This window comes from Helicoverpa armigera, chromosome 10, assembly GCF_030705265.1.
Source record: "Helicoverpa armigera isolate CAAS_96S chromosome 10, ASM3070526v1, whole genome shotgun sequence".
NCBI lineage: Eukaryota > Metazoa > Arthropoda > Insecta > Lepidoptera > Noctuidae > Helicoverpa > Helicoverpa armigera.
The window spans coordinates 383651-406613 of record NC_087129.1 but is presented as its reverse complement, the minus strand read 5'-3'; the positions used below and the strand labels follow the sequence as shown (position 1 = coordinate 406613).

The window sequence follows — 22963 nt, the reverse complement described above, 5'->3', positions numbered from 1 at the left end:
CGATGCGCGCGACATTGAGAGCGTGCGTATGTGTGTCACGCAGACTCAGTAAACTGAGCACTGCATTTAGTTTCCATAACATTTGTGTTTCCACTGACGCAATGCTGCCTTGAGCGGTAGACAGACGCCTTCAGCGGATCGGAATATCTAAAAGTTTTACTCTACAAGTTTAGCTAGAACTGACTTCCCTAACAGTTGCTTAACAACATATTCTTAGAAGATAAAATTATATGATTTAGAATTTAGATGACGAGTAACAACAATATGTAGTTGGTAACTGTTGCCATCCTTCATCTTTCCCACAAAAATACTAAAAAGAGATAAAGCTAGGCGTTTGGGAAGCTATCTAAGGTATAGATTGACAATTGAAAAGTGTTGATATTCCTAGGCTAATTTCAATAAACGAGTTTGAGTATAGTGACAACTATCTTCGAGGATATTCTTAGATGCTCAAATACGATGTCCAATAATTCAAGTAGAACAAAAATAAACCACGCTATTATTAAAATGAACTCCATTAATAGTCCATTAACTTCATAATAGAACTTATTTATTATCTAGAGTTCGTTGAGACGGTTCATTTAACCTCCAAATTGTAACGATCAATGTTGGTGGGATTCACAACAGAAACATATAACTACAACTCATTAAAGTTCGAACAAATTATTGGAAGAAAACGATATTATTTGAAGGAGCACAGCTATACAATAATTTACCTAATGAGATGAGAGATTGTAACAACCTAAACGTATTTAAAAATAAACTTAGGGATTATGTATGCACACTATAATGTAAACCTAGATACTATACCTGGAGGTGTAAATAATTAATTTAATAGGAAGTACTTTGTATCTCATTATGAGTGAACTGTATGTAAGTTCTTATGAGAAATAAATATCTTTAAACCGAACACAAGTTCGTCTTGCAAGCGTTTATTTATTTGGCTTTGGTAAGTGTTTTATATAAAATGTGTATAAAATGCAGTAATTAAGTGAAAGTTGAGGGTGCTACACAGACCTGGTTAGTGTAAGGGTAGTTAGCACTGTCGGTAGCAGCGCCGGCGCCGCGACAACGCGCGCGGACACGGCGCGCCTCCTGGAGACGGACGCACCTGTGGACGAAGGGTTTTAATTACTTATTTAACACATCCAAAATGTTATTCAATTAGTCGATTTCGGGGATTATTTATTCAACACATACATATTCATAGCAAATCAACTTGCATATATATTTACATTTGTAAAAAGTTTGTGTACAGTTGTGTGTAGAGAAGTTGATCGTAAAGAAACTTCAGCTCACAATTGCACTAACATGCAAGTTCGAGGGATGTTAAATAGCCGTTAAAACAATACTCTCTATTTTTTAGTGATTCTAAATGTTCTCACAGATTTGAGTATCGACTCATGTTAGCGGAACCTGTTTCCCATTCCTGTTGCTAAAATCTGGTTTCCGTGTATTTGTAATGGCGAGTGTGTACACTTACAGTGTTTCTGTGAATTCCCATGTTTATGACGCTGTGCAAATAAAGAAACATTTAATTTTACACAACTTGTGTGTACAGAGTACACAGTGCGGTCCGGGCAAGCGATTTATTTCTGTGAATGATGCGAACTCGAACGATTTATAATATATTAATATGTATGTGCACCATTCATGTTTATTTTAATATTAGTATTAATGGCGTACGCTATATTTTTGTAACTTTTTAAATAGGCAGCATGTTTATATTATTAAAACCGCTACACTCTTTATAACGTCTATTTCTCTTTAATAAATCGTCTTAGTAAAAACCTATGTAAAGCTATTCGATGGTAAATCGCAGTGAGTGAAAGCAAAACAATAACATAAATAGATTGACGTTTAGGTACAGTATGTGGCACATTCGTCTCGCAGTACAATATCCCCGCGGTTCGGTTCCGCTCGGCGCGTCCCTCGTGGCCACACGCGACCTTGACCTATCCACGCTAGGCGCGCCGCACACTGCGCCCGGGACCCGCCACTACATCCGACACCCGCTAATTCACGTAAAAATGCCACATGCTCATACTTCCAGATATTTCCAGCATGATTGATTGAATCAATCAGGCCTTCCAGACCAATTCATTGAATTAGGTAGACGCTCTTTTGATTAGTATCAAAGCATTTGCACTCTTGAACTGGCCGTTAATGTATGAAATAAATCTTAATTTGTAAGGCCAATGCTATCAAGTATAATTTGGTATCGTGACTCATTAAATCTTGTTCCTTCGACAGGTGATGTAAACGTACTCGTATTTGCGAGGCGATCGACCTTTATTTAGACAAGATATATTTTTGAAATTATTTTAATTTTGTAAAACAGCTAAACACGTCACATTACACACATAATTTATTACGTAGCAGTGACATTGATAAGTATCGTTATGAACATTTCAACGCAACTGACTTGTTTTATGAAACGAATGAAACTAGAATGTCCATTAATATTTGAGTAGATAATGACAGCTATCTGGTATGTTACATGTTATATCTTTTCTTTGCAGGTAAGGTGTTGTTTCTCACGGCGTAGCGGGGTGCTACGTGCTACGCGGACGTGCTACGATCACGCGCTACGATTACGTGCTAAGTGAAGGGTATGTCATCATGTGTGATTATAAGGTGCTAGCTATCGGTAAACGGTATCATTTGACCATGTGATAACGTGTGGTGGGCGGTCCGCCCTAGTCGTGGTAATAGGGTTGTTTCAACACAAATTATCGAGAAATCAAAATGGATACGAACATGTTATAGATTTACTTTATGCAAATTAAAAAATTAAAAAAATATTGTTAACATGATATGAATATTTCTATAAATGGCTATGGTGTTCTATAAAAGCCCATGGTAACCCGGTTCGCGGTGGATATCGATTGACAGGCGTATGTGTGCACCGCCGGCGTCTTTACAAACACCATCAATATTCAATGCGACCGTATCGCCTTCTCCACAATTACAAACTTTATTGTTATGATCACATCGACTCGGACTTTATTTTGCGTATTTCTCCCTGGTTCAAACTAATTTAAGATGTACGAAAAACAAAATAAATGCATTCCTATACAGTCGTTACCCGCAACTCATAATGTTACTTTAATCTCAAGCCTTTGTTCGTTTCGGATGCAAAACAATTCACTCATCAGTGAAACAATAAGCTTCACTGTTTGCTGTATCATCGTCAAAAACATGTTTTATAACTCGCGATATAAAATAATAAAGTAACGAGAATCGTTAAATCTTACAAAAATAATGAGAGTGAGCTTGCAACAGCTGAATATAATCCACATGGTGAGTGTGTGGCTTCACCTGAGTACGCGGTGCTAAGTGCAGTGTGCTCATATAGGGACTCTCGTGTACACAGGAGCAATGTGTAGGTAAGTGCACGCGAGAATGCTGTCATACTAGATGTGAACATACAAAAATTGTACAAAAGGCTAGGTACAACTTTAGATAAAAAATTTGACTAACCAGATATAAATGACGAGATTAAATTAAAAATGACATGCGACTACACGATAAAGGCGGGAGTCATCATGTCGAAAACTAAATCACCTGAATCCGAACATCTTTACAATTATGTACAGGACGTTTGAACTGATTTTGAATTCAAAGAGCTCGGGAAAAATATTTCATAAATATGAGGATTGAACGGGTACGTGGACGATATGTGTGGACCCTCTGCATGTCCCGCGCACTGCGTCACCGAGGTCACCGCGACTGTCACTGATTGATCACTATTTTTAGACCTGATGATACACGACCCTCAGGCTCACACAGCCATATTTATAACTATCCACTGTTGATTTACCCCCATTATAACTGCTGACATATTGATGTATCGCTAGTTCACGCGACCCTTCATGCCAAGTTAAGCGCCACGTGTATGATTTTCAAGTCAAACTACAAGACATATCGAGTCAATAATGCAAGCGATTGACAACATAAATGGTGAATGTTCGTAGAATTTTAGATTTCTTGTTGATTTGAAAACTTCAATGGAAACATATTTCTTCGAACTATGTATGTGCAGCATAGTTGTGTAGTCACCCCTTGACCCTCATACTGTAGCCTGCACTTGAGTGAGACGTGCCGACAACGCGCTTCTCGTATAGTACTATTGGGCACTTCCTAAATTGGAGAGCAAACCTTACAAGTTCTCGCTGCATAATGATGTTAAGTAAACCAACTGAAGTTATTACATTGTAACCCGTTCGTTCCGTTCGGTTCCGGTGCAACCATTTCGTGTGTTTTGTGTACCGGTTACCACCCGTGGATGCTTATTAAAAACAACCCCTTTTCCCAGCAAAAACATTCACGGGGGTTTTACAGGCATTTAAAAGATCTACCTGTTGCAAATTTTGACATTATGAACTTTGATGTCTTTGATTTCGTCAGCATCACAAGGAAGCTGTTGATAACAGAACGAAGTTTATTTATGACGTTTATATAGAATATTGGCACTGACCAGTATAGTCCTGACTCGCTCCTGGTATCCTGTGCCGCAACTGACGGAGCACTTGCTCCACTCGCCCCACGGGCTCACCGCGCAGTCCCCGGCCTGAGGCTGCACTGGTCCTGTATCAAATCATAATGACAATAAACTAATAATCAATTCATTACTACAGTCATTCCAATAAAGAAGGAAAATGAGCCAAGTGATATTCCTTAGTAGAACGAAGTTCGATTACGATGGTAACAATACCTTCTGCACGACACTCGAGTACTACTAACGTACTTAACTTATTCGAGTTACTTCAATGGACTTAATAACCAGCCAGTAATCATACATGTCCCAATAAGAACTCAAAGAAGGCTTGCGTCCAAGTTCCCATGTGTCGGCAAAAGATAAGTAAAACAAAAATAGCGGGTTGTGACAGACCTTGACCGGCTTACCTTAGCGAGGATATAAATAACAATGGTCATGTCTGCCCCTCCCAGACTAGCACGCTTCGTGGGACACAGACACTGGCTTGTCTAGTCCTATACTGAATACGTATGTGGGTAAATAGATTAAGGCCAGGTGGGATGATCTACTAACTTAGTGCATACTGTTCAAACGGCCTCTTTCTTCACATTGCAATGGACTGCGAAATATATTCTATCTAGGTTTCATCTGAATTGAGGTCACCGTATAAAAGTTTTAACATAGCAATCCCATGAGGATTTAGCAATTTTAAATGATAAGGAGAACTTTCCTGTGCAAACTGAAAACACTTGAAGTATTCTTGTATATGAAGACAGGGACTTACCATTATTGTTGTTGGACACTGGCAGCACGTTGTTGTTCAGGGTTGGAGTCGGCAGCTGGTTCAGCTGTGGGGGTAGACCGGGGGGCGGGGCGCCTGCTCCTGGTACACGACAATAAATATACCTTGTTACTAAAACATTCTTCGAGTAAGGTACTTATTTGACTTTATAAGAGTAGAGGGCAAAATTACAGAGCATCTAGCATATTTTTATTTATTTTAGCTCTCCGAAGTCGAAATATTTCTTTACACAAAACAACGAAAAAATCGAACATATTCCGACGTTATCGCCGTGTAATGTATCGCGCTGCATACCGAATTATACGTTTACATACACAAACCAGTTACACAATGTCTACTTTTGAAGGCCGTGCAATTTTTGTTGTATGTAGTATGTAGCTCCATATGTGTATCGAACCTGCGCCCTGTGGCAAAAATCACAAAGTTTTGAGCCACTGCGAAATTGTAAGTGATAATTGGTTGTCATTTTCTATAATGTTATTGTTACTAGCCAGTCGAAGCAGTTACTAAGGCACGCGATAGGTCGGCTTGTTATTTCCACATTAGTGCTTGTAGCATGATAAATGTCTCGTCAACGGTGCGGTATTGTTATGTCGTTATATTGTGTAGTGATAATACACAACATTGCTTGTCGCGAGTTAGGTATCGGCTATTAGCAGTCAAAAATATTCTCCGCTAATCGGGCACGGCTGACTGGTAAAGTAGTCTAATATATAACAGAGTCATACATATTTAGTCATATCATTATGTTTAATAGAGTAATATGATATCGAGAGGCAACACAGCCTGTAGTTAACATTGCCTATACAAACACATTCAGTAATTATGTTGTCTTCGACACGCTCGCGTTTGAAAAACATTTACTTTCCGTTTCCGCCGTCGCTGCACTTAAACAAGCCGGTAGTTTTATGTTTAATAATTTTCATGTTGAATGGAAAACAGTAAAACAATATGATGATTGAATTGTGATTTCATAAATCTAGCGGCATGCGTAAGTGTTTCATTCAAACTGTTGAAAATAAAGTTTTAAATCCACAAAACTTTCTATTATAAAGTTTTATTCAACGCCAACAACTTCATTAATTTATCCCGGAATTTAGCACTAATTTAAAGTATCAGTACGAGAGCGGAAGTTGTTGGCGCGCCTGTAGCTGACGGCTAAGATAACTAGCTCATACTACACTATTAAGTTACCTTTTTCGAGTTCAACTACCTAAAACTGTATAGTCATAAATCTAGCAGTTTTGGCCGTTAAAGCGAATTAAGACCCAGTCGCTTCCTAGTTACTTAAATTACTAAAACTTATTAAAACTTATTAAAATTTTAATTTATTCCTCAACTACGCAAAACAAAACATATTTCACGGATTCGAGACAAAGCGTACGAAGTGGCATATTTTTTGCTCTACAATGACATAACGAACGAAATTAACATGCTTGACACACACACTAGCGCTGAGCTCAACAATCACATGAAACAAAGAATGCGTATAGTAATTAGTATAGATGTATCTTAAGATGTATTGTTTTTACGAGCGCCCGCCTCGTAAACAGAATGGTAAAAATCGTTTGATGGCGTGTGACGTCACGAGGTGACGTGATCATGACGTCACCGTCGGAGGTGACACGCGCACTCGCAGGGTCACACGCGCCCCGCACAGCAGGACGACTTGAGACACTCGTAAAATCTGACTTTACATACTCCCACGTAGCTACGCATTGTTCCCTCGCTTTGGCGATCCTGTTCCTGTGTTTACAAGCGAAACGTGCAACACGAGCAAACCTTACACCGAACTATAAAACATGTATGAGTTCCTCACATTATTCTGATATAAATAACGACTAAACGACTCTCTAAATGCTCCATAAATTATAATGAATTACAATAATCAGGCAGGTTTACAAACAGCGCTGATGTACGAGGGCTCCCTGCACATCAAACATACGTTATGAATGGCAACCTCCCGCACGTGGATACATTGAGAGGAGTTAATGACCGTGGCTACTGGGCGCGAGGTGGCGGCACCTGGTACTGGCTCAGATTGGCGCGGAGCCAGCGCTGGACACTGAGCTGATTAGGCTATCTAATGAAACTTTAATGCTTGTATTGCTTGCTGATGTTGACAACTAACACTTAGATTTGAATAAATATACAAACTGAAGGAGGTACTGTCGGTTAAAGATTATGAAGCCACGCGAGATGATACAATCTACGAGCTATCTCAAAAATGCAATTCATTTTATGCAGAAGTACTTACCCAAAAAAATACCACCAAGTCAAATCATTGAAAGGCTCACCTTCTCTATGTCACATTGCGCACAAAGAGCTTTGTCCCTGTATAAATTGCAGCAACATTACAACAGTTGCAGCGACAAAGTGCCCCTAATGTCTCGTGACGGTGCTATATTTTGAAACAAGCTCTTATACTGCACTACAGGGCTTAAGAAATAACAAATTACTATCATGGCGCAAAATGCCCTTGCTTGCAACATGAACGCTATTTGAATGTCGTCGTTGTGCGAATTGTCAATTTGTAAGTTTAAGCTATAATGATAAATGCCTTAAAACGTCACTTTACCTAATTATCTGTGGCAAACAGCCTCAAGCTGTAAAAGTTGCTATAGATAGTTCAACTCAGATTTGCGCGCGGCCCTATGTGTGCGTCGGCTTGTAAATATACAACTTTCATTCGTGTGACAGTGACGTCGTCCGAGCATGACATGTTCTTATCGCTTTTTGTTATGGGTACAGTCGTTTACGAAAATGTCTAGTTCTTCACGGAGAAAATGTTTAAGGAGTCAGGTAGCGTTTCAAAAAATGAAACAACATTCGGAGCTTTTTATTATTACATTTTACAGTTTTTCATTATTTTCTAATATGTTTTTCAAATTGACATTGACTAGTAGTAGTATCTAAGAAATAAATGAGATGAAATTTCTAAGATGGATTAAATACTCCTTACATATTTTCTAGGTCGGGGTACGCAATAAATAAAAGTGTGGACTAAGAATGTAAAAGACGCATAATCTAGTATAACAATGTAAACAAAATGTGTAGGGAATTTAAAAATTTTAGAATTTAAAAATTATATTGCTTCGCATAATGTCAACCAAAATAAGATGGAAATAATGAAACTCATTAATGTTAACGTTTGAGTCAAATTGATGAAGGGATGTTGGGTAATATCATCATTTGATTTTTCAAGTAGCGATTTAGAATCATTATAAATAAATAAACATTAAATTACGTAATAACTGTTTTTCTTTAAACAGCCGTATACAACCCCTAAATAACTGTATTTGTACCCGACTGTACCTCTTGTCACTCACACAAAGTCACTGTATATGTACAAGGGTTACCCACACATAAGGCCGCGCGCAAGACTGAGTTGAACTTACTATAACTGCGTGGACCTAGCTTTTCCAGCTACGCAATATTTTCACATAAAAATGCGATTCCAAAAGACTACCTATACACTATTCGCCTCATAGTATAAACGTTAAAAACTTCTATCCGTAAGTACAAAACTAATCGATTCTCATTTAGTTGAACCGGACATAAATCAAACGCATCGGCTATAATCGAATCTCCCCAATTCAAACAGCAATCACTACGATGACGTAGTGCGGGTGACGTCACAGGGAGTGGGGGGCGTGACGTCAGTTCCGTCACCCACTGCGCTACATTCGTGGCCAGCGCCGGCCCACTGGCCCACTGTCCAGGTTTTGTGACACAGAACATTTATCATGTAGTTTGTAGATATTTAAGTATTTGTTTTACCTAATATAGCTGATAAGTGGGTTGCCCACAATTACCCGTATAAGCCTATTTTGGTAATGTTCGAATTAAGACCTTGAAGCTTGAGGCAAGTTGGTTGCGAGATAATTTAACTGAGAACTATTATTGTAATTTAACTATTATGCTGTAATGTGCGTGACACTATTATCTGCAGTAAGTAGACAGTGGGAAAGATTTATGATTTAATCACATCTTAATCCCACGTATTACAGTCATTAAAGCTGTTTAACGATAGTCTTGATTCATGTTTTTGTCGTGTTTTAATGACTAAGAGCAAACGCGTGTTATTGAGAGAACATTTCCGTTTTCTAGAACATAAATTCATAAGGAAATGGGAAAATTGACAACGATGAGAACCGTGCAGTTTTACTGTGTTTACTTAACAATCTAGGAAAGGAAATATAATCACTATAAAAAGCAAGAAATCACAAACCATTAAACCATAGGTATCTGAAACCATTTACCCTTTGCCTTTGACAAACATATCAAACGTTGAGACATAGGTACTACTGTTGCTAGATATAGTGTTTTTAGAACCTATAAGTACCTGTAAACACCTGTAAGTTATATAAAATATTTCAAATTTTATTTGGGATTGGCGTCGTTCGCTTGGTCTGTCGGAAGTTAGGAGTCAGAGTAAGTAAGTGAATTATTCCAAGTGAGAGTGGTACGTACCTAGTATGACGCTGCAGGTGCTGGTGCAGTCGTCCTGTGAGATGAAGTTGTTCTGGTTGCCGCGGCAGCCGCCGTACGCGAAGGGCACGCACATGCCCTTCTGCGCCACGAACGCCCAGCGCGAGTACAGCCCGCGGCACGGGCCCGGGTCCGCCTCCTCCATGCAGATACCTGCCACCACACGATTTACTTTTCATAAGAAGCAAAAATATTTATTGCCAGTTTCACCGAAGCCTCTAACAACCTATCAGGAATTTATCTGAGAGATAAACTATAACTTTCATAGATTTCGGGAAACAACATCTGGCAGAATTTCACACTTTATCGTAACCAGTGAAACTGGACTTTAGACACAAAAAAATTGAAAAAAGGAAGATAGTTAGAATGGAATGGAAACATCATCATCATCATCTACGGAGCCTTTTCCAAACTATGTTGTGTCGGCTTCCAGTCCAAGTGGCAATGACAGCAGCAAATGTTCAAATGACAGCCGGCGGGATCACCAGCTTACATCGACCCCAAATAACATTGGGATGGCATGGATGACATTTGTGCAAGCGGATGATGATGACTGGTACTTACATCTCATGATTTACAAAAATTAAGACAATCAACAGGATTTCTCATTATTTACAGTTCTGTCCCTTTTGCCATTGATTACAATAAAACTGCTGAACAGGTGTTTCTGACTTGCAAAATGTTAAAATGATGCCTTTCCTGCAGATACACGCACATCATGCAGGTACTGTTGAAATGAAGGTAAACACACGAATTACGAATCATTGCGGCCTCCAGCGCTTCCTAAAGTTAGGGTCATACTGCCATTTGGGCACTGGTTCCTCAATGCCAGTGCCATTTGTGTAAAATTACATGTTATACTAAGGTTATGTATTTATTTCAGATAATCGATTTGACCCTCTTCTTAAAACAACTTAAAAATATAATGGCACTCGTTAAAGCAACAGATATCGTTTAGTTTAATTGATTCGTCACAGTTTATGTTTACAATCTTTCTCAGACATCAATTTTTCAAATAAAATAACAGACCTAGCCCTTGAATTTAATATTTATGTGTATTCACAACTATGTAAAGTTTAGCAATAATTCAATGGGAGAGATAACCTTGCGATACATCACATTTATTTACGTTGAGATTCCGCGCGAAGTGAACTGTTTGTTCTAAATATTGCAATAATTACGTTATTAGAGATAGCATTGTTGCGTTACACAAGCCGGTGCTCTCAATTACTTTGTTAAATCGTAAATGTATGGTAATGTTTTCAATGCTTTTAGCAACTTGTGGAATCTATGCTATGTAGATATCAGATAGGTAGGTTATCTATATATTTATGTGAAACGTGTGGTTTTTAAAATGATGACAATGATTTTCGTCTAGACTACAAATGTGTAATTACTACTATTTTTACATAAATACATAGTTGCTATGTGTGTTCGCTATTATATAGTTGGTTGACATCAAGAAAAGTGATCCGCGTCTGAATATTAATGAGTTTCTTATTTGTATTGTAAACGTCATTGATCTATTTACGTAAAAACAATTGGCAAATTGAAAGGAAAAGCAAAGGTTTTGGCTACGAATAATTTTTGCTATAAAACAATGCTTCCCTACATAAGTCTGACGCGGCGCACGCACCTGTGCGAAGTTGGGGTGGATCGTTAGTGTCTTATAAAAAGAAAGCTACAAAAATACCGTCTCAACAAAAAGATAAAGACAAAATCAACTCACGTTTAGCAGTAATCATATCAATGGCACAGCTGTCCCTCTCGACACAAGCCCGCTGCTGCATGAGCTCGACCCTGGCACTACACTCCTGCTGCCTGTCGGCCGGCACGAGCAGCAGGCGCATGCGGAAGCGCACGCCGCGGCCGCACGACGCCGAGCACGGCGACCAGGCGGCCCACTCGGTCGTCGGGCACGACGGGTCGGAGATCTCGCGCTCTTGTTCCGTGCATTCTGGCTCCATACATTTGCGGTTCTCCTCTGGAAAAGATAAAGTCATTTATTCAAAGTATGGCTGAAAATCAGCACATTTACAAAAGACAGCCTAGCAGCCTACCACTTCCTATGCATTTTTGTTGAGAAGAAAGTAGTGCAACAAACTCCAGCAATACATGTCTGTCTGTTTGAAAAACCACTGAAATAACAAAAAATAGAAAAGTAACAACTTATATATGACAATCTTCTTCTTATCGAATGTGATGTAGGTTTAATCACCTAGCAAATCAAAAGAGAGAGTTTTCTCAAATCCGCATATGACGTGCATGTATATATTTCAGTTAAATTTAAACCTTAATTACATTGCTGTATAACTCAGAAATGCATAAAAATAACCCATTGAACACTTCCCCCTATCCGGATAAAAAAAATGATTCCCTCAGGAAGCAGGTAAAACTACATGCGCAAACTAGAGAATAATATCAAAAACACAGTTAATAAAGTTTAACTAAATCGACGTCACTTTGTTTATCCATTAATATAGTGGAATATATACAGAAACGATTTTATAAATAAAAATTGCTTCACCGTGTTACCAGTAGTGACATCTTTTGACGAACTTGTGAACTAACAAACAGAGACCAGAGCCAAAAGGCATGCGAAGCCTCCGGTGTATTGGGTAGTACAAGTTAATAAACATAGAGTTTCTCAATATAGATAATAGATTGTGACTCAATTCTATAATAGTTTTCATAAAATAACTATTTTTGCAATTAATAAAATAGTTAAAAATGATTTTGGCGATGAATATTATTCCACTACTTTCGTTAACCGCAAGTGGCTAGGTATATTATGACTTTTCCAGTTACTTCTATTAATTATTTATGCCGTTTCAAATATTCAATTCATTAATTTGTTGTTTTGCTTTTTAGTGATAGAAATTTCATATGACATACATACTTGTTAATGACAAAATTCTATCTCTAATACGCAAATCCACAGATAGATAGAATATTGAGACTATTTATTAACCACTAGATAGCACCAATAAATATATAACATACCAGTCTGCACCAGCGGGCACTTCTTGGCCCCCATGCGATCCAGGAAGTGCCTTCTCCGTGTGCTGACCCCCACGCCGCACGTGACGGAGCACTCAGACCAGGGTCCCCACTCTGACGTGCGGCATACTCCAGTGTCCTCCTCTATGGGCGTAGCGTTGTTATCCGTGTCGACTGAAGGGGCTGAGTCGCCTCTGGGGGAGGAAGTTATAAGCTTATATGGTTGTTTAAAACAACATTTAGATTTTTCAACCAGTTTAAAACTATGAGTCGACCCTCGTGACTCTGCCCTCCCGTGAAAGGTTCCCAGCGTCATTAAGAAACGTGATGAAGGGTGCAGAAGACGGTGTCTGCTTCCAGTTTAACTGCATGCAGCTTTCAATGCACTGTCATTGAAATAACTACACAACTATATAAAATCAGTGTTTTACATAGTTGTTAGTTTGGTTATTAGACTTAAGGTTCTGACTGAGATTTTCAAATGACAGTCGAGAACTACAGTTTTTCCTGACTTTCAAATCACAAAGAAACTCGTCATAACAAGATAGTCACCATTTTACGGACTAACCGAGCCAAGCGGCTTTGATTTAGTCAAACAAAGTTTTCAGCACCCTCTATATTGGTGACCAATGATTAAAACCAGAAATATCTATAGTATGATAAAGTTAACTCACTCGCACTCGGGTACAGGCGCGACACACATCTCCTTGGAGACGAGTTGCCTGTCGCACGCGAACATCTGCGCCTTCTGCGGCATGCGGTACTCTCTGGTGCGCATGCGCAGGCCCTTGCCGCAGCTCACGGAGCAGGCCGACCATGCGCTCCACTCCGTTACTGCGCACTCCGCTGGAACACATATACCGCACATACTTTATAAACTAGCAGCCTTACTTATAAACGTGAATTAAATAATAAATAATACTTAAAGGCTGTTTAAGAAAATTCTTACTTATAAACGTTGCTTATGCATGTCTTAATGATGATTAGAGATTTTTATAAATAAGGCTGTAGTTGTTCTACACGGTTTCACTCAAGTCCTGGGAAACTTCTCCTCGTGCCCGGATAAAACAAAGCCCATATTCATTGCGGATAGGTAGCTTCCTAACAGTGAATGAAATTGAATGAAATTATTTATTTAGGTAAACCAGCAATTGTTTACACTACATTCATTTACAAGTGCAACAATTTATTTAGTAGTGAATAATTCTAATCGGTTCAATAGTTCCGGAGCCTATTCGATTAAACAAACAATTAAATTTTTCCTATTTGTAATATTAGCATAGGTTACATTGAAGTTACGTCATTTATTAAACTTGATTAAACCAAAACGAAACCCCCAAGATCTCGAAACTCTTTCTAAAAAACTCTTACCTTAAAAAGATATCAACAAAACAATACAAAACTCACGTCTATTAACAGCCTGCGTGTTCTCCTCCTCCTCTACGAGCTGCTGCAGCAGCACCTCCTCATCACAGCTCCTGGAGATGACCTTCTCCCGCGTGAGGTACAGCCTGGCCATGGGCTGCATCTCCTTGCTGCGCGGGTTGTAGAAGGAGCGCGAGGGTCTTCAGGGTACATGGTGGTGATGCGGTACATCTTCTCGCGGGGAACGGTTTCTGAGTTCGGCGACTGGGAATTGTTATAAGGTCTTAGTTAAAAACATTTTGATGTTTGACACACATGTCTATAATCATCATTTTTTTATAAGTCGATTATCAGCTTCGATCTGCGGTATATACTATTAAAATTGATGACATTCTTTTTAGATCAAATAGAGAACAAAAGAATAATACGTCGTAGACCATTGTCGACTTTCGCAAAACTGCTACAACCCTTATTAATTGTATAAATACTTCAACAGTTCACAATCCTGATACAGATTGTATTTAAACAGTTCTTGCAATTTGAAGGTAAAATAATTATATGATAGAATTGCTTCTGAAAGAATCCGGTAATGACATACCATATAAGAGATGCCGTTGTCAGTTCCCGCATCGTATGGGAACAGATCTATAACCCGCGACTCGGCCCACGTGCAGTCCTTCAGGCACAGGTTCAGCCCGCTCACGCCCACCACCCAGTCCGGAGACGGACCTGCAGCAGGGAGGATCATAACGTTATGTTGGTTTGAAGGTGCGTAGGAGCTCCTGGGACATTAAGGCTCCAAAAAGAACGTGGTGAGTTTAGTCAATACGAGTCTGACATGCTACATCCACAGCAGGAGGAATTGTCTCAGAGAGATGTAATGAGTTGTGTGTGGCTATAGTCTCCCTCTCTCCTGATATAAAGTGTATATCTATCTATCTTCAATGATTAGGTTTCACTGGTTACTGATAAAGTGTCAGTTAGTTATCTGATAGTTAATGCTATATATCAGATAAACGCTGCTTATAATTTCTATCACATATATCATATTGCTATCCAAAACTTGTGAAAACAAAAGTTAAGTATAATTTGTTTGGCAGATAAGTTCCTAATAGGCTATTAGAGATTTTTAGTATTCAGCGCAACCGACTAATAGTCTCACAAAGATATTATCATCCCCCTAATAATATTTTAAACTACTACTAAATAAAGTAAGAAGTAATATCCAACCGAACATGGAGGCAAGGGACAGCAGATGCCTCTTCCTGTCGACAGTAAAGCCGGCGGTAGTGTTGGCGTTGACGCGCGGGTGCCACAGCCCCTGCGCTTTCACGATGGAGCGAAGCTTGCCGCCCTGCTGGCGCAGCTCGCGCTCCAGCAGACCTACCGAGCCCCACTCCGCCAGGGACCTGGAGACAGACATACTTTATTATGAACCTACGTCATTTGGGAAAAAATATTGAAGTACCGATAAAGTGTATAAAACTTGCAACTAATTGAACTCTGTTCTCACGTTAACTAAGCTGTAAAGAACGAAAACTTAGAAAAGTTAAACGGGAACTTCAAAGAATAAAAAAATATATTTGTCAGATAGGCGAACACATCAAGGATGGCACTATTGTCTGACATCAGCTAGGGTAATCGCACAAAGAGATAACTCAAAAAGAACTCAAAACTCAAAAACGTTTATTCAAATTAGTCAGAACAAAAGACAGCTCCCAAAACGCCCGCCTTTCGCCACTTCCTATGTGTTTTGGCTGGGGAGAAGAAGTGGCGGAACAAACTCCCCAGCAACACATGTGTGTCTGTTAGGTTAGAAGAACCTTTACACTTTAATTTCAAAAGACACTTTACAATATGGATCTACAACGGTACTACAACACTAGGCAAAACACTAGACACACACTAGACGTGACGTAGGGCAGTTTCGAGATGTTTGCAACACGACGGCTCAACGAAGACTGAGCTCCGTCGACGCCGCGCCGACCGCCACGACTCTGCCAAGCGCGCCAACATGTTGTTTCACCGGAAACGCCGCCAGAGGGCGCGCTTGCGTGACGTTTAGTGTCCGTACTAATGACACTCTCCGACATATTTAAAAAAATAATAAACGGGAACTTACCTGCCTATGCATTACTTGGTACGGTGAATACAGAAGTTTTGAGGAATTAAAAAGCTCTGCCGTTTCTTAAAACCTGTTTCTGCATTCAAAACAAACGACAACGAATCTATAAGAAACACTCTCTATAAAAACCTTACGGTATATCATATAAGCTAACCTGAATCCATCAGTAGCGATCTCCCCCTCCCCCCAGAACTTGAAGTTCTTGGGATGCGTGGCGCCGATGACGTCAGAGAAATGCGTCAGCCACAGAGCCTGCACGGGGAAGTTCTTCGGGTGCGTTTGTGGTGACCACAGGCCTTCGAATACCATCTGGAATATGCATAAAGATCCCCATTAATATTGTATCAAAAGCCCATGTGTGCGTGTGTGAGCTATGTAGATTAATACCTAGTTTAACAAAATTAAGTTGCAACAATTTCCTCGAAGTGCAGAGCTAACTGTTCTACGCTTGAATTCTCCATGATACTATCCAATAGACCATCTAAAGGACTTACTTACCGCACATTTGTCTCTTGCTGCATGCTGGCCTGTCATGACCGTTCAGAAAATCCACAGAATATTATAAATACATAGAACAGTATAAGCCCACCTTGTACTTGGCGTCGTCGCAGGCGCAGCAGTCGCTGGCCTGCAGCGAGGTGTCCTCGCACGCGGCGCGTGAGCTGCCCGTCCTCCGCGAACCAGCGCGACGCGTTCTCGTACACCATCGCCCTGACACATAGCACATTACTATGTTACCTTTCTTGTTACGGTTTTCCAGTAAATGTTATAAGAAAATTCTGGGATTTGTTTATGTATTTTGCCTTTCATTTCATGATTACAAGAAAGAAAAGTGCATGTTTTCTCGAATCTAACACACAAGCTTTCGTAGTTGTTAGTCAAACAACAAACACATGGAACATATACTTGCTAACATAGGGCATGTAACTCACTTAAGCAGCACACATCCGGAGCCAGTAGGAGGCGCCTTCCACATGACCTGCACCTCAGTCTTGGGCAGGTCATCAGCCTCCACCACGGAGTTGGTGCACTCCTCGTCGAACTTGGTGAGCGTGTCAGCAAACAGCTGGAACTGGCCCTGCCGGCTGGGCAGACGCGGAGCCGCGGGGTCTAGGGGGTCCAGCTTCATTTGGAACCGCGTGAATTGTTGGACTACGTCATGGGTGCGGGAACCCACCAGGGTCACTGGAAATTAATGGTAGCAAGGATCATTTGCGCTGCTATTTACTATTGAGCAATTTCTTAAAATAGAAAAACTCGTCTGTAAAATATGAAAAGAAAATTTCAAAGTTTGGATTACCGAAACAAAAGAATCGACTCTAAATCTCGTTAGCAAAGTTAATTGACCTCATTGTTAGGTACTCACACATGCGATACCATATTTCAGCATAAAATTCAGTCGTCAAAGATAATTATCAATTCTAGTGAAATCAAAAGTACCTAAACAGTTGTGTTATCTGCACAAGTGCGTGCTTTGTTCAGCCGCCCATTAACTTTGTTGTAATAGTTACAATATAGATACTGCTTTTTACATAGATGAACACATAAGTAACTCGTGCATTCGTCGACAAAAGATTTGCGGAAAATAGATCGCATAAATCTTAAGAACCTCAATGCGCCGGTACTTTTCTTAGTTCCGAACCATGTTGATATAAAATCGTTATTGAAAAGAAGACGTAATTTTTTGGTCCTTGGCTGGCTGACTTGTACCAAAATGGTTAAAGAAAAGGATATGGGATATCTGTGCCAAAGTTCCTGCACAAATTCCTTGCAATTAGATCAGCCTATTAAGGCGACCCTGGCAAAATAACAGAAAGAAAGCATTTGTACTGACCGACATATCTCTCTCCTGGCGCGTACCGCTCCACCTCGCCGTTGACGATGAGGCGGTAGAAGTTGTCCCCCGGAGCCTTGGGCGCCGCGCCCGCGCCAGGCGACAGCTCGCAGCCCTGCGCCGCCGCCGCCAGTAGCACCACACACAGCCGCCACATCTTACTCTACTGAACACACGATATTTACACTTTAATTTTTAAAACTTTTGAAATAAAGCTCCTCAGGAAGTGATGAAACAAAGAGATTTCTAGGGCTCTAATCACAACTTATAATTTATACAATTTAAACTTTAGTTTTATAGTAGGTACCAATATAATTTCAAGTATACAAACAAAGACATTAATTTTGCTAGAATTTTCTGCTTGCTAAGAACAGCGTCGCGATCTCACCAGACTTGCGCGTGCGCCGGCAGTAGAGTGCGGCGGTATCGAGCGCCGCCCGCTCCGCAGATAAAGGGTCACATCTCCGACCCCTCGCCTCAAACCGTGTCAAGTTTTATGCGATACACTCAAAATATGTTTACTAAAGATGTTTCTGATACGAATTATAAAATTACTTTGTCTTCACGGGAAATTGTTCCATTTCCTGCTGAAACGTGCCAACGCGTACGAAGAAATCAGTGCAAGTCTCATGATATAACATATCATTTTGGGATAGGTACCTTAATAAATGGGTGGGTTTGGGTTTTGCGAATGTTTGTAACATTGAAACTGTCATTTGTATAATAATAAGTACCTACTTAGAACATAACAAGCTACCAAATAGACATTACATAAAAGCTTACAAACAAAAGCGCGTCCTGTAAACTAAAGTGTAAGAACAGAGTATCGGAAACTTCAGGATTATCGGTTTGTTATCAGTACCTACGTCCCAAACTTACCTAAGTGACTTTGTACTGCAACATAGCAAACAGATCGCCTCTTATGATGATCATGTCCTGTGAGTTCAAAATTTGGAGTTGCTCCTATGACCGTTAGGATAGAACACTCCTGGATCCCGATCTACCTCACCAGCAGTCAAGGTCACCCGATCCCAAAGTATGCGAGCATCTAAGTACCTACATTACATACGATTAACAGCTGTATTAGGCACAGTCAAGTAAAATATACTTAAGCTTTCGGCTTTTAGTCTCCTCCGGATACTTGATCCTGTTGCTGTCTCCGGTTTTCAAATTACCAATGACTTCGTCCGTGTTGGTAACGCTCTGTAAGATTTCATTGCCCTTACAACGGTCGGCACTGGCTGTCCACTACATGAAAGCTGTAGTCACAACTTCTAGTTTGTGGAAGTTCCGACTTGTTGATGTTCCACTGAGGTTAAGTTGCCTGTCTCCGACACTTATTTTAGGAAAAATAGATTAGCCTATTTATGATCAAGTTTATAAATTGACTTACCGCCGCAATCCCTTACGAGTTCCGCCAGTGCGTGCGATGTGCGAGTGAAGTAGGAAGCGTGTGGTGCGCGTTCAGTTACCTCTGGTCAGGTCGGCGCGGTGAGGCTGCGGACAGGCGACTGCTCGCGCGACAAGTGACGTCTTCCGGCCGCTCATTACCCGCGCGTGCGCATACCTCCGCCCACGGTCGCGCTTGCACCACTTACAGATTACGCACACCCTATTATTGTCTTACATAATTAATTGAATGCTTCCTCCGTCACGACGCTGTCCTTAAATTAGCTGATAGCTTTTCGGATGGAGACGAGGCTGAGGGAACTGATTTGAACGTCACCACCATTATAGGACCGTATAATTCACTAAAATGGTTCAGGACGTAACCAAGAATTGGCGATCTCATCTCACTAACAAAAATGACATTGGTTTAAAATGACTCATTCGTGTACCTAATGATATTTCCAGAAAGGAGCTTGATGAGAAAACAGTATGTCATTCCCGTACGTGTTCTAGTAAAAGCTACAACTAAAAGCTTGGCTCCAAAAGTTGAGAGCGCTAGAGCATCACATTTTTTTCCAACTCGGAAACAATTTTAGAGAAATCCTAAGTAGTTACAATATTTGACAAGCTTGAGGATTAACTCACCCGTATGCCACAGCAGCACGTAGATTTTGTTTATAACATTTTGATACAAGTATGATTCGTCATTAGGTACAGCCAATAAGTTGGTAACTAACTAAGACATTGCTTACACCACTTACACCACTTGGAATACCTGCACACCAATATTAGAAACCAAAACCAGCAATAGGTATGTTACTTGAATAATCTAGAAGATTTTTTACGTGTTTTTCCCGGCACATTTCATTTTCTTTCCCGCGCTCTTCTTGTAAGGGGAGAATTCGGCAAAGGCAGTCCTCCAAACAGCCACAACCAGTTAGTAATAAAGAAAATATTATTTTGAATTTAGAATTCAAGTTGTAATAGTCGTCAAGTCGTCAATCTGTATCACATAGTAAAATAGTTGTAATTAACGATTTCACTATTACACAAAATGTGGAATGCCAAGACAAAAAAAAAAAAAAAAAAAACTGGAAAAATTAAAAGATAAAACATGAAATGATTTTCCATGATAGTATATTGGGGAGACAGTTCATTCTGCTAACTACGTTGTCCAACTCCGTAATGTTCGAGTCGCCTCAACAAAGACCATGACTGATTTAGTTTAATTTTTTGTTGCAGGTAATACTCCTTCGTGAACAACCTTACTACTACAGATTCGCCAGCTCTGGTGGTAACTACAGCACTTCACATCCACTGTACTAATGCAGATGGATGTTTGTATGTAAAGCTCATACAATAATGTAAGTGTACTGGCCTGCAATCAGTCGTGTAGTGCCCTACTCCATTTCGTACGAATTACAAGCAACGTGAAAGGGTTGTTGATTTGATGATGAAAGTCTGATATAAGTCGTTTCCACGGAGAAAATAATTATAATCACATTTTTTAGTCTTACTAGTAAGATCCGTTATTAGTAGTTTGCATAATCAAGCTGCATAGTGTTTTTTTCCAATATTTCGCAAATCGTGAAAACGCTTGAGTTATTTAACAGTAACTTTAGATACTTATAGGCCCACCGAGCACTCTGTTTAAATCAACGCAGCTAGCTTTGAATTTTTTTCTGTCCTCATAGATCCCACAAGCGTATTTTATCTATAGTCCTTCTAGTATGCGCTAACCTGTACGTAAACCCATTTTCACGGAAGTATTCCTGTTCGTGAAGGATAATTTTGTCCAATGATGCGAAACACGTTAAAATGAGTGCCAACATTAGATTAGGCGTGACCGCCATTAACCCAGATGCCGCTACTGCGCAGTCGCAGCCACGCGCCGCCGCAAGTCAAACAAAACATCGCTGTTGCAATAATTTAATTCAGTCATATCATACAAATATTAAACTATGCATGTTTAGTATATCTTGACTAGACTTATAGTTCAAACAATATAAATATATGGTTCCACAGCAGCGCTCGTGTGCGGGACTGGTCTGTGGGCTCTACAGACAATACAAATGCATCGTTCAATTGTTGGTCAGTCACGTCGGTTCAGCACTGTCCAGCCCCGCACAGGTCACACTGCCGCGACTGGAATGATACCTCTCACTAATTAAGGCTTAATGACATAATGTTACAATGCGTTATAACTCTTATTACAAAAATATGCTATTTCTTGCAGACAACTCTGTATAACATGTTCATTGCTCATGGGTCAAAAGTTTATCATCCGTCATATGATTTATTTCAAATCCAGTATTATTAACGTACCACTTACAAGTAGATTAATTATGAATATAGTTTTAGAGAGAGATTCACATGTGTGAGAATGATTACAAAAATATGTTCAACTAATTCGATTAACACGACGTAAACTTCTCACAGCTATTACAAAAATAATGTCATTTGTTTTATAACGTTCACAGTCTACTGTCCAGTTGAGTCAAGTAACTCGTCTACTGAAGCACTATGCTTCAACTTATTGAACAAGCAAACAAATTTTAGTCAACTTCAAATAATTTTGTCATTCCCCGAACAGTATGGCAGTGTACAAAATAAATCATCTTAATTCTAAGCTGTGACTAGAAAACATACAGTGACTAGAGTATTAGTTATGGCTATCAGCCGCACATAATATACAATTTAGTATCCATCATCTTATTTACTTACAAATTAACACAAATATTTTTGAATAACAGTAGGTAATCACATATTCTGGTCATTGCATGAATGTCAATCATTCTAAAGTTCAAAGATTACCCAGGTACTAGGTTCAATATTGTTGTGGTAAACTACTATAATATGGATATACCACATCGAAATAAAATAATAATTGTCTTTTAAGGATAATTTCAGAGGACATTACAAACTAAACCTGGTAACAGAGACATGGCGCCCAAACATACACGAGACGCCACTTTGATAACCTACTGGCCTTTCTATCTGGAATGTACAAAAAATATGGCACATTACGCCTATCACACAAACAAACAAGAACTTTAATATTATTAGCTTATTCGAGTGAGTCTTGAAATTAAACAATATTCCTGTAAAAGCGTTTCAGTAATAGGAACAGTATCCATAGCTAAGCCAACGTTTGTGATATGTAGTCATAATGTGTGCTTATATTGACACACACTAAGAGCCCCCGCAGACCACAGACTTTTTATCGGCCGATAGTTTGGTCGGGCTCTTGATCAGTACGCAGATGTAAGCAAGTGCGCACACTATGACGATTTGGTATCGGCCGATAAATAAGTTTGATGGGCTTCCCGATTCAATTCAAACTAAACTGTCGGCAAACTATCGGCCGACCGTATAATCAGTATTGGCTCCCTACCACACGCGCACACATAACGATTTTATAGTCGGCCGACTAAGCCGATAGTTCAGTTCGCTCCGAGCTTTGACAGCGAATGGTCG

At 39.8% G+C, this 22963-nt stretch overlaps 2 protein-coding genes across 2 annotated transcripts in view; one reads left to right on the top strand and one right to left on the bottom strand.

Annotated features, from left to right (window-relative positions):
• Nucleotides 1–22963, top strand: part of LOC110375208 (phosphatidylcholine:ceramide cholinephosphotransferase 2) — an 81280-nt gene that overhangs the window by 26285 nt on the left and 32032 nt on the right. The gene's annotated exons all lie outside the window — the stretch shown is intronic.
• On the bottom strand, nucleotides 917–18637 carry LOC110375209 (spondin-1). The gene is given in 17 exon segments (XM_064036701.1): nucleotides 917–1111; nucleotides 4481–4590; nucleotides 5265–5363; nucleotides 9756–9926; nucleotides 11503–11757; nucleotides 12777–12967; nucleotides 13448–13619; nucleotides 14181–14324; nucleotides 14327–14402; nucleotides 14737–14867; nucleotides 15369–15547; nucleotides 16418–16572; nucleotides 16853–16919; nucleotides 16921–16974; nucleotides 17196–17448; nucleotides 18098–18263; nucleotides 18486–18637. Coding segments are annotated over 16 exon segments (2289 nt in total). The 5' UTR covers nucleotides 18255–18263; nucleotides 18486–18637; the 3' UTR covers nucleotides 917–1036.